This window comes from Protopterus annectens, chromosome 2.part1 (genome assembly GCF_019279795.1).
Source record: "Protopterus annectens isolate FY-2018-M chromosome 2.part1, PAN1.0, whole genome shotgun sequence".
Taxonomy (NCBI): Eukaryota; Metazoa; Chordata; order Ceratodontiformes; family Protopteridae; genus Protopterus; species Protopterus annectens.
Genome location: NC_056729.1, coordinates 1,868,980,590 through 1,868,994,219, shown reverse-complemented (window position 1 = coordinate 1,868,994,219; position 13,630 = coordinate 1,868,980,590). Strand labels below are relative to the sequence as shown.

Below are 13,630 nucleotides of genomic sequence, written 5' to 3'. Positions count from 1 at the left end.
AGTGTTATATATTACATAGATCTATATAATAGTATGAACAGTTTTTAAAAAAAAAAAAAAAAGTTTATTTTAGTTTATATGATGCTGTTTTACCAAATGTGTAGTTTTGTCTTGATAGATAATTGAATTGAAAACTGTTAACCTCAGTTAAATATAACTAGTATTAAATTGATAAGGTGGTAGCTGAGGTACTGCTGCTTAGGGTAGCGGGTTAACTTGAGTAGTAAATACTGCTCTAAGTTGGAGTTTTCAACTCCAGGTGGGATGCAAGGTTTAATCCTTACATTATTTTCACTTGTTCATTGTTATATGTATATAGTTTTGACATCCACAATATATTTTGTACACTCATTGTCACTACAAACAAAATTGAATCCTATACAAAATCCCATAAGAGATTTAATAAATACAGCTATATTTAAAGGTACACCTAAAAGAGGAGATGTAACATTATTTATCTGGTTATTTGTTATTTCGATCATAAGATTCTTGAGTTTTAAAAATGCCAAATGACATCTTTAAAAGGAATTTCTTTAAACATTAATGGATTGAATAATCCGTGTAAAAGGGCAAGCCTAATAAGATACATTAATCTACACAAGGCCAATCTAGTCTTCCTGCAAGAAACCCATCTCTTGAAAAAAGATATTGATAAACTAGCCACTAATAAGTATACAGTATTGGTTAGTTCAGAGCACACTCAGAAAAAAGAGGAGTGGCTATTTTATGGAATAAAAGTATGCCCATTCCTAAAACCATTAAGTCTTATCAGGATGACAAAGGAATGTTTTGTATGGTTACAATACAAATTAATGGGAAGACTTACACTTTAATTAATGTATATTGGATACCTGGAATTGGTATTAATACAGTGAAACATCATATTGATAAGATCATATCATTCTCTATAGGGGATATTATTTTAGCTGGTGATTTTAATTGTATACTACATGAAAGTGATACTACCACTATAAAGAAAAGAAGAATTACATCTAATGCAAAACATTTAAATGATTTTGCTAATTCTTATCATTTGAATGATATTAATAATCAGATAGAGTCAAAATCATTACCATACACCTTTTTTCTAACAGATACAAAACTTATTCAAAAATAGATAGGGTCTTTATTTCTAACCAGATGGTAACAGATTTAATTAATTCCAAAATCATTTCATGTCCTATATCTGATCATAACTCAATTGTTTTTGAATTCATGATAAAAATACTCATAATGTTCAGATCAAAAGGATACCAGCATACTTAACTCAGCTAAAAGACTATAAAGAATATATACTTTCAGAAGTACAACATTTTCTAGACATAAATAATACTCCTGAAGTCTCCATTGTCTATGTTTGGGATGCCTTAAAATCATATCTATATGGACAAAGTATCAGATGGTATAATAACAAAAGGAAATCTTGGGATAAGGAATTGTTAGATATTCAAAGTAAACTGGACTCTTATAAGCATAATAATAAAGAAAATATTATGGACAAGAAAGTTATTGAAGAAATAAACAAACTAAATGAGAAATACAAAGAAATTTTAACTCATAAAGTTAAAATAACTTTAGAGAAATACAAGTTTTTGTCTTATTCAATAAGCCCCAAATACTTACATAGACTTAAAAATAAAACAAAAGATTGAATAAACAAAACCATATCAAAGAAATCTTTTCTCTAAGGAAAAAGAAGAATGTTTCTAGTATACCAGAAATACTGGACGAATTTAGAAATCACTTTCACAAGATTAACCATAACAACATTAACATGGAACCTAAAGATAAAATAAAGGAGTTTATAACCACAAACATGAATAAAAAGCTTAATAAACAACAGATTAAACTATTGGACAAGAGTATTTCATATACAGAAGTTATTACACAAATAAATAAGCTTAAATCAAACAAAGCACCGGGTAATGATGGTATTATACCAGAGATATATAAAATCCTTTCTAAAACTACATATTCATTAATACATAAGGTTTTTATTCTGGCCCAAACTGAGTTAATAACCCCCATCTTGGCAATATACATTTATTTCACCAATTTTAAAACCTAATAAAGATCCAACTAGATGTTCTTCATATCGATCCATCTCATTACTTAATGTTGATTATAAAATGTTTATGAGTATTTTTGCTGATAGATTGAAGACAATTATCCCGGCATTATAGACATAGATCAGACGGGCTTCATTGTAAATAGAAATACTTTTGATAATATAAGAAGAACTTTAACATTAATTGATTTTGCAAATAGGAAAAAGAAAGATTTAACACTTATTAGTCTTGATATAGGTTCAGCATTTGATTCAGTAAGTTGGGACTATCTGTTTACCTTACTGAAATGCACAAATTTCTCTGATGCATTTGTAAATTTAATTGAGCATTTATACAAAGGAACGCTGGCTTATATTAAGGTAGGAACATATGTTTCACAAAAATACCCATTCTTAAAGGTACAAAGCAAGGATGTCCACTTTCTCCACTATTATTCACTTTAGTAATGGAGCCTTGGGCTAATTTGATTAGAAACAGTACTGACATAGAGGGTTTTGAAATAGAAGAAAATACAACATCAAAAATTCAACTTTTGCAGATGATGTTCTAATTACATCAGCAGGATCTAATTCTTCTATGCAGTCTTTATTTGATAAAATGATGAATTTTAAAAGTATTTCTGGTTTAATATTCAATGAAGAAAAACTAAAATACTACCTATATATACATGAAAAAATACTCTCATTAGTGATTTTACTAAATATGTACCCAACTCAGGTCAGATAACTTATTTAGGTATAATACTATCTAAAGATATTAAATCTATTATATATAATAACTATAATACCTGTTTTCTTAATATACAAAATCTTTTAATACCTGGAATAATATGTTTTTACTATGGAGGAGAGACTTACAATTATTAAAATGATAATATTCCCCAAGATTTTATACTTAATACAATCAATAATACTTTCACCTACAAAAATAACTATCAAGAAACTGAATACACTAATGTTAAATTTCTTATGGGCACCTAATAGACCTAGGATTGCATTAAAGAAACATACTAATAGCTGGTCTCAAGGGGTATTTCTTTTCCAGACTTTAATTTATATATTATCTCTTCTATTATAAAAGTTATTACTTTATTAATAGATCGGTCATATGTCATAAAATGGAAAGATTATTGGGAGCTAATTAGTATGCACTTCATGAAAATCTCCTTAACACATAAAAATATGATTATAAATAACTCCATGTTGTGGTTGCTAAAGGAATTTTGTACTTCACCTATTACACCTAAACATATGGTCTGTTACCCATTAAATATTATTATTAGTTATCGTAACTTTATATTCATGCACCCTAAGTATAGGGAATGGAATTTTATTGTATTCCTATAATTTATACTCAGGGTATGCTTATGTCATCTACTTCTGAAGGAGCTCATTTAGCTATAGATAATAATCTAAAGTACTGGTATCAGCTGATATCTGATAATAAAGTTAAAAATCTAGATTTCTTAAAACAAGAATTTGATCTAAGAGAAACTTGCTGGTTAGAGGTTCAGATCTTTAGACAACATCTCATTGATAGAATAGATCTAATGTCTATAACAGTTAAAGAATCTATTCCAAAACTGATTGATTACTTGATAATAAATTTACAGCATAAAGTTTCTGATAAAGGTAAACTTTCATATATACATAAAATTATCAGACAAGAAACTTTTTACAATGTAGATTCATACTGGAATTATTTCACCTCTATTAATGGGGACCCACCAACTCAACAAGATAAACAATATATATTGGAATCTGCTTATAGAACTACATCTTCCATTGTCTGGAGACTTTATACATGGAAATTTTTACATAGATCTTATTATACACCTTTGATGATGAATAAAATTAATAATAAAGATAATCTATGTAAGAGATGTAATGTAGAAATTAATGCTGACTGGGCTCATATGTTTTATGACTGTATGAAGTTGAAAGAATACTGGAAGTCAATTAATGAATTTTTGCAGGCTCTTTTTACAGATAATTTCATTATTTCTAAGTCTCTTATATTATTCAACACACCTGTACCTCAATGTGTTAAAAGATTAAGCTTCCCTTGTTATGGTCTATCCTAGCAGTGGCTAGGAAAATAATAACTAGAAATTGGATTTCAGATACACCTCCTTCGTTCAATGAATTTAAAATGTTATGAATATAATGTGTCATATGGAAATAAGCACAATTAGAATGAGAACAACTAGAAAAACATCACATTTTATTGTATGGGATAATTTACAAAATTTGTTAAAAAAATTCTAATTTCAATAGCGCAGTATTTTAGTTTAATTAATTGATCTGATTGTAGTGGATGTCTTTGTAAATACTTTAGTTGTTTTGTTGAATATTATAATAATACCTATTTTTAATTATTTGTATAAAATTGTTATGATATTTCTCTTATATGTTAAAACAATAAACTTGTTTTGAAAAAAAAAAAAAGAAAACCATACAAGATGACTGTAATCCATGACATACGTAACTAAGAAAGACAAATGGACATCTACCAAACTTTGCAGTCCTGACAACATTAGAGATTCATCTATGTTTTTGTTCATTGAAAAGTTAATCTTTGTTCTGATAGCTTAAAATTGTACTTACTGCATTCCCTTGTAAGGCAATGGCTTAGAGAATAACCTGAAGTTTTATTTCCTCCAGAATCATTACACGGTGGTTCCCCTGTCACATAATTTTTCAGATAGCACGTTGCTGGTGAGCTATAGAAAATATTTCAGAGATTATCAATAAATCTTTATGGGATGTCATTTTTAGTTCATACATTCATGTTTTTATTCAAACAGAAAACTGTAACTTTTTTGCAAGAAAAAAGAAAGAGTTGGGTTAATCACGCATTATTTAAAAAAATTCTAAATAACCTTAAAAACATATGCAGCATTTATAATGATATATTTATACAGTTAAAAAATTAGGTCATCTAAATTTTGTTGACAGTGCTGAAGCAAAATATTGTGACAGGAAGCAGTTTTTGGAAATAAGTATATTATGATACATAATTACAGCACTGGTCTTTGGTTATATGTGAGATCAGCAGTTAATTCTACAAGCCACATATAACTGACAGTATAAATGACTTTTAAAATCTAGGAGAGTTTATGTTCCCTGTCATGCCTATGAGATCATGGGGATCAGTGTTGCAGGAAGAGTGGTACAAATTTAGATGCCAACTTGTAGGGGGCATCAAAGCTTTAAAAATGTGTTCAGGCACATAGGCAGCGAGAAATTTCCCTGTGGTACATTTGGATGGGGACACATGATTGAAGTGATATTCAGCTGCAGAGGAATATGGCTTTTGTGAATTCACTGTGGACAAAAAGAAGAATGTGGCACCATGCCCACAACTTCATAACAAAATGCTCAGGGGGAAATTAATGTCTATGGCCCCCAAGGCAACATGAGACAGCAGGCAGTATGGCAGGCATCAGCAGCAGGCTGGACAGTGGGCATTTCAGTAGCAGTTAAAATGCAGTGCACAATAGGCAGTGCCTTTATAATTAAGGTGTGTGAGCCACTACCCCCTTCACAGTGTCTATGGAACATAAAATGCATACTGGAACATACATGTGACTACAGTCGCATGCAAGATTTCCTCCATGCTATAGCAAACATCTAAATGTTGTAGTTACATAACTATGTACTGTACACTAAAGCACAACATGCATTACTTCCACTGCCCCCAAGCACTTGGTTATTAAACTGTTGGCATGGCAGTCTGTGCTTTTGTTTGCCCACAGGGAATATGCAACAGCCATATTTCTCAGCAGCTGAATGCCACTTTAGCCATGTGTCCCCAACCAAATGTACCACAGGGCAATGTCTGCCTAGGAACCTGAATCCTTTTAAAACAGTTCCACGATTTACAAGCTGTTATTAAGTGATCACTATTATAATCACATATAGAGAACTTATAAAGTGAAGGCTACAACATCATAAATTATACATTCACCATGGTCACAGAACCATGAACCCAGCACACATTTGGCAAACACAAGCACATGCAAATGGATTTGACGAAACACCCACAGATAAAGACATACATGCACATGTGGATATAGAGCCAAAATAATACACACACACACTCTCACACAAAGTCTCTCCTCATGCCGGTATGTACACACACACACACACACACACACACACACACACACACACATGTGCAGCAACACATATACATTGATAAGAAGATCCCCTTACCCACCATGTAGCACCAGAGTGACTGCACACAATTCGCACGGCATCCCATTGTGGGTCAAACCCCGATCCCCTCCCTAAAATGGCAGTGATAAAAGTACTCTCCTTGTCCATGTCCAACTTGTTTATAACCTAAGCACCTTCCTGACTCCTGCACAGCCTTCTGATAATGATACAGTTAAGTCCCACTACCTTCTCAGAATGAAAGCAGCCTCTCACCTCCTCTTTACTGGGATTTTACCAATGATACCCTTGTTGTACTGGCCTCCCATAATAATGAACATTGAATTGCCTCCCGACTGACAAACTGTCACCTTCCCATCCACTGTGGTCTGCACAGCAGATAATGCAACCCCCTCACTCCTGCCATAGTCGGCTGCTCTCTCATCCTGCAATGCAGCATTAAAACTCCTTGCAGACCACCGTGCCTGCTGTAATGAGAAACATAATGATTCTGTTTAAGGACCATCATCTCACTGGTGACCAGTTTTGTGCTTATGTAGTGGTCTTGTACCATAATGCTGCACTGTACTGGATTATTATTCACAGATGTGGGTAACCTTTCTAGAAAGAACCTTCTCTGTGCATTTCACTTTGTAGGGTTTGCAGAAGCAAGTCTCCACAATACTGAATACCTTCATGAACTGCATCCTGAATGTATTTCTGAAACTTACGATGTACTTATTCCTGTCTCTTCAGTCTGTAGTTGGCAAAGTCTGGAACCAGAGCACGAAGTCATTAACTGACTGTAGAATATTAGCATGAAACCAGCAAAGATAGATTATTCCAGCAGTTAATTGGAACTCAAACTGCAGGCCCATATGGACTGACCTGAAAGATGCCAGATTCATACTGTTTTGAATGATCACATTAATTTAGTATCTTAAAAGAGAAACTGTAAAATTCTAAGATACAAAATCCACTATTACTCCAGAAAACTCTTTTAGTTTGAGTGCTAAAGATACTTATGAAGCCTATTGTGAAAATGTTTTAATGACAATAGAATAAAAAGTGCACAAAATGAACCATCTGAAGTAACAAATTAAAAGTATCTTATTTTCACTTTTTTAAACAGCACACTGTGGCTGGTGCAGTGTGATAATTGTGACAACATTCTATTACTATAATCATTAAAAAGTCTTTCGGCCTTTCCCAGTTAGGGGTTTCCACAGCGGATCACCAGTCCACTCATGATTGACAGTGGATTACACACGCACACACACACACACACACACACACACACACACACACACACACACACACACACACACACACACACGCACACTCACACACCTACCTACATGCCTTTTTTAATTTAACTTGATCACAGGTCTTTTACTACAATCATTACCTTTAACAAATTTATATCCCCATACATTACTTGTCAACAAACTGCTCTTTTACATATATAATATATTGTACCACTGCTTTATGGCATGTCTGAAAAAGATCCAACACCAGATTACTAACAGAAAATAAATAAATAAGTAAATGAAATAGCCTTCCAATCTATGACACAGCCTTATTTTGTGTATGTGCATATCTGTGTGTTTGTGAGGGGGTCTTATACCCAGATGACCTATTCTGTCTTCCCAAGGGAGGTGAAAGCCAAACCTGTGCATAACCTCTGGCTTATGTGTGACATATTGCAACCCAACCCAGCTATTGTACCTGAGAAACTAATGCAACTCAGGTCATGTGGATCAAAGTGCTTTATCCCTCTATGTCATTGGGCCAGGCCATGCAGGATAACATCACAGTATTGTGTACAGGATTCTTTGATCTGACCTTAGTTCTTACTATCTTGTCTTTTTCCCCTAGTTGTCTGGCTTTATCTTGTCTTTTTCCCCTAGTTGTCTGGCTTTAGTCATATGATAAACATATTAATAATGGCAGAAATACTTCACATCTTTGTGCCTGGGTTGTGGCTGAGAAAGTCAATTATTTATCAAAAAGTTGTACTTGCCATGACACTACCTAGCCCCAATTCTACTCTGTAGTACACACTTCATTATAATATATTCTTTGAAATTCTGAATTTAAGTGAACTTGTAGTGTTTAGCCAATTTAATTGTTTTTAAATCGTACACTATACTATTATGTATGTTTTTAATTGTACACTAAACTGTTATGTATACTCAATCTGTATGTAATTGGAGCTTTTCTCCTCGGGTCTCCACTGAAAATGGACTCCTGGCCCAATTGGATCAACCCGGTTAACAAATGTCAATAAATAAATAAATAAATGTACTTGTTTAGCAAACAAAACACTACAGCTCTCCCCTTAATGTCTGTGCTAAAGATAAGCATTAAATAGTCGTACAAAAATGAGATTCAATGAGGAAACCTGAGATGGTATTAATACTTACTAGGGGAAACTTGGTCAAGACACTGGAGAAATTCTTCTTCCCCAGAAGAATGTTTTAACAAAATGAGTTTTTCTTGATATATGGAATGATAAATTAAGAATCCTGTACCAAATGAAGTGTCTTATAGAATGCACCAGTTGTTTATCCTGATGGAGGCATTGCTGACAGACTGAAGTAAATATGAAGTGGGATTTGCAGGGACATAGAATTTCCACAAAACAAATGAAACTCTGATGTTCCAACTGCAACCTCATAGGTTATATGATGCACAGCTAGCTAAACTATGTAATGTCGAGGACTTGGCAACAGACATTTAATGAAGTACAGTGACATAGAAGACTGAATCTAAAATACTTCAAAAAACAGATACAGTTGTCAGAGATTGGAGTTATGTTGAGCATGTTTGCTACTGAAGTAACAAGTGGTAGTACTCAGCTAAATGAAAGGTGAATAAAAGTATCAGAGACAGCAGCAATAGATTGTACTGTGGCATTCTAAAAAGGAAAGCAAAGAATTGCCCCAGGGGAACCAAAAATGAACTTTTTGCAGTATACATGCAGCTGTAAGTTTCAGCTGATTGACATTCATTTGGTGCAATTCTGCAACCTTTAGGAGTGCACCAACATTTCACATAAGGGCAACTATACATTTGGATAACAAGACTTTCAATGTCCTCAGCTTAAGAAGTACTTTTTGTGATACAGGAGTGTTTTTTCTGAGTTATCCACAAGTCATGTTGATCTAATTATAGAAAAATGGTCATTTGGGGTTTATACAAGGAGGAGGGTATCAAAATTTTGCAATTCAAATGAAGTGGCATTAACATATACTTTAATAAAAATGCTTTGTTGAACATTAAGAACAAATTCCCACTAGACAGAAAGTTAGAGATAGCAAAGGATTTCGACGTGAGCTTGGAATACAAAGTTGAATCTGTATATGAAAAATGCTGAATTGGTTAATTTACTAAACAATGTCATAATACAAGGACTTAATGGCACTGTGTTTTACAGAAAATAGGCAAAATGTTGTTAATTGTTGAGAGAAAGAGGGTGTTTAATTAAACATATTGTAAAAAGAAAATGTGATATTTATGGAGACAAAGCATATTCAAAATTAACTGTGTGGTTAAGTGTCTTAAGTTAAAAAAATTAAATGGACTGTTTAGCAAAAAATAACTTAAAGGATTAAAATAAGCAGAGAATGTTAAATGCTATGTGATAAAAACAATGGAGTATAAATGGGGATGTAAATTTGATCATACATGGTAAAAATAATAATGAAATAATAATATTAACAGCAAAGAGAAAAATGTGAATGATGAAACAACAAGCCTGGAAGATGCAGAAGTGAATTTGAGGTATACCCAGAAATGGAGTACGGGTGTACAAGGACAGTTGATGTTGTCTGTCTTTTCGGCTTTTCCCGATTAGGGGTCGCCACAGCGGAACTCTGGTCTGCTAATGACTGGCAGTAGATTTTTATGGTGCCGAGTTGCCAGTCCGATGCCCAACCTTCAGCGAAGGCACACCCATTCACGTATGTCTTTCGAACGCCACTCGATCGCAGGGAGGACATGCAGACTCCACACAGAAGGCACTCCAGCTGGGAATCAAACAGGAGAACCTCTTGCTATGAGGCAAGAATGCTACTGCTGCACCACCGTGGCTGTACAACGACAGTCGATACAACTATGCAATTATACAATGCATTGAGTGTAATAGTGCACACATGAGAAAATTACCGTAATTGTCATGCAAATTAACAAATATAACACAAGCAGTAAATGTTCAACATGAAAAATGAGTTGTTTGAAAAAAATGTGCAAGTAACTAAAGTTTACAACTTCCCATAGCTGATCTATATCAAAGTGCCAATGCATGAATAACAGAAACACATGCATAAATGTGTGGACAAATGAAAATTAAGGAACAGCTGGACATATTACCCATAAAAGCACTAATACTGGATACTATAACAGCTGTGGTAGTAACAGGCATGTTGTGAAGGGTAGAAACTGAGACAGAGAACATATCCAAATTATTATGCAGTGCAATACACAAGGATATGCCAGAGAAACAGAACTATTATGTTGAATATAAAATAAATAGACAATTGTGGTGCACTAAATATTGCTACTACTTTGTAAAGTATAATGTATGAAATGTATACACATGGGAGATGTAGATATGTCAGGAAAACTGTATTAAGATGGAAATCTTGGCAGACACAAGTCATGTGGATGTAGCCCATTAGCAGGTATTGTGTGTGCATGTGTTTTGTCAGTGTATACCTATAGACATGATTACAGCTGTGATAGCAAGGCCACTCTTTAGAGTTACCTCCTAAGGGAATAAATCATAAGAGTGCCTGATATCAGTATTGTGTCAGGTGAACTACTGCATGCACTGTGTGATGATATGACGTAGTGCCATCTGTGCCAGGGAGAGTAAGGTAGAAAATGTGTACATATGCCAGCACAGATTGCTGCAGTTTTGTAAGAAATTTATAAAAAAGTTTATGCCATTTGCCTATCTCTCTAATTTGTTCAGATGCTGGTGTTTAAATATGTTTGTTAAGTTATTTTTGTTAAAAAATGTATATTAAGTTGTATTGCTGTAACTGATCAAATGTGAATGTTTTATCAGAGAACCCTAGAAGGGTAGAAAGTTTGAAATTGTGCTATAGCTTTCAGATGCTGCCACAGATTTAGTAAAGCACTGTGTGTGTATTGTACCAGAGTCAGGTTGACCAGAGATGATGTCATCTTCTAACCAGCATCTGACTTCTTTGGAACTGAAACAGCAGCTGATCTCTTCGGAACCATGGCAGCACAAAATTTGACAGGAAAGCTCTCTGACAGGAGACATATAAATATATATATATATCAGACATCCACACAGACATTCTTTCATTATTTAGAGAGAAAGATTAATTTAGCATTAGAGAGAGAGAGAGAGACATCATCTGTTTTTTTGCAGTGGTAAAACACTCAGCACACATCAGAATGCCTTGCTTTAGTAAGTGGCCAGGGAACAGTAATTCTTTAGTTATACAGGGACATCTAGTGAGAATAGTTTAGTATTGTTTTCTGCAACTATGAGAAACTATCCAACTGCATTATTTTTTAAATCTCTGTGGTTGAAACTCTGTTGTTTATTGTATTCCATATTCTCCTGTTTTCCCTTTTATTATTTATTATAAAATATTTTAATATATTTCATTGCGGCTGGTACTTTAGAGAACTCTTTTAACATCTTGAGAGTACCTATGCTTATTTTGGTGACAATGTGGGTACTCCTGAAAGCCTTGCTGCTCTGGCCACACTCTTATTTGCATCAATATTAATTTTACACAGTGTAATTTGCTACCCTTTGTAAGATCCTTACAGTAGGTGACTGGTGGCAGCGTGATTACCTCACAGTATGGGTAGAAAGAGACAGGGCTAGTAGAACTGTGACAGCTTTTCCCAGGTGTGTATCTGTGTGTGTAAAACTCAAATATTCAAGTGTGTGTATCAGCTACTGGGAACAGGAACACAGATCTCTGAGGTGGGCAGTGATGAGTTTTGTGTGGCTCTGGAGTGAGTAAGATAGTCTAGCCCCAAATATGGAGAGTGCTCCCTGTGTGCTATTAAGTGAAATTGTGCTTGGTGCAGGGAGCTGCATCAGAAATACTGTGTGAATCCATCTTTGCTCTTAGTGATCGTCCCTCACTGGAGTCAGTGGTGAGGTTTGAGTCTCCTTGATTGCTGGCCCAGAGTAGGTACTGTATCACACACTGTTTCAATTTATTTGATGTGTTTGGAGAGGAAAGCATGTGTACCTGTGTAATTATGGCATTATGTATGTATTACATACTGCTGCCATGCATATATAGCTAATATAATATGACAAAGTACATTGTTGGAAATAAAATGTCTACTGAATTGAGAATTGTCCAAGACTTCATAATTTCTTCATCACAACGCACAACATACCTCATAGACAATTGCAACATTGTCATTAGGTTGTAAGAGAACTGGGGAAACTATTAAAATTTACATATAACAGTTGTAGACTAGCCCATAACAATCTTGGTATCTTCCCTGCATAGGGCACTGTTACGACTGAATGAAAATTGGTACAGCCATGCTGCTTGAAGCAAATTCTCAACAGTTTTTGCACAATATGAGAAATGACAATAGCAATTCCCCACCTTTGATGGTGGTTTATGCTAACCATCACCCAAAGTAAATATCAAGACAATCACTACACGAGGAATGGTCATAAGGAATTACAGTAATTATAACTGATGAACTCATCCATTCAAAAAACATAGCAGAAATCATAACAAAGATCTTTGACATTTTCTGACCACTGTGTAGCATGGCACACATCAAGATCTGTTGAATAAGCCATTCTTGCATGCTACTACTAAATTGTGAACAAAATAATAAAAGGCACACACCACTGGATTTGAACATATGTAATGTACATCCTGATACTCTATCTGTGCAGTAACTGAAGCCACACAAGAATTCATGTCAGTGGTCAGAAAAAAATAACATACTTGAAAGGATAACTTGAGTGTTGTGTTGCAATGCACATGGCTTCCATCAAAGTGAACATAAAAGTTGGCCTTTCTCCCTCCAGTTGTAAATGTTTCCACTGTGTTGATTTATAAACATCAGTCCTCTTGTAGAAGCCAAGCTTACCTGCTAGTATTGAGTTACACACTCCTTTGATTTACATAAGCATACATGATACAGTTGTGCAGTGATTAGAGCTGCCACCTCACAGCAAGAGGTTCTACAGCTCGATTCTCAGCTGGGTTGCCTTTTGTGTGAAGTCTGCATGTCTTCCCTGCATTCGTGAGGGTTTTCTCTGGGTGTTCTTTTTTTTTCTCCCACATTCCAAAAATATGTCTGGAGTGTTTCTCCCCTGGCTTCTGCTGGAAATGGGCTCTGTCCTAGTCGGACTTTCCTGGTTAAAAATGA

At 34.4% G+C, this 13,630-nt stretch overlaps 1 protein-coding gene across 1 annotated transcript in view; it reads right to left on the bottom strand.

Annotated features, from left to right (window-relative positions):
* LOC122794667 (plasma kallikrein-like) overlaps positions 1-13,630 on the bottom strand; it is a 526,744-nt gene that overhangs the window by 265,427 nt on the left and 247,687 nt on the right. Inside the window, exon 5 of the mRNA XM_044063289.1 lies at positions 4,676-4,791. Within this exon, the coding sequence (XP_043919224.1) occupies positions 4,676-4,791 (116 nt within the window). The remainder of the gene's footprint in view (positions 1-4,675; positions 4,792-13,630) is intronic.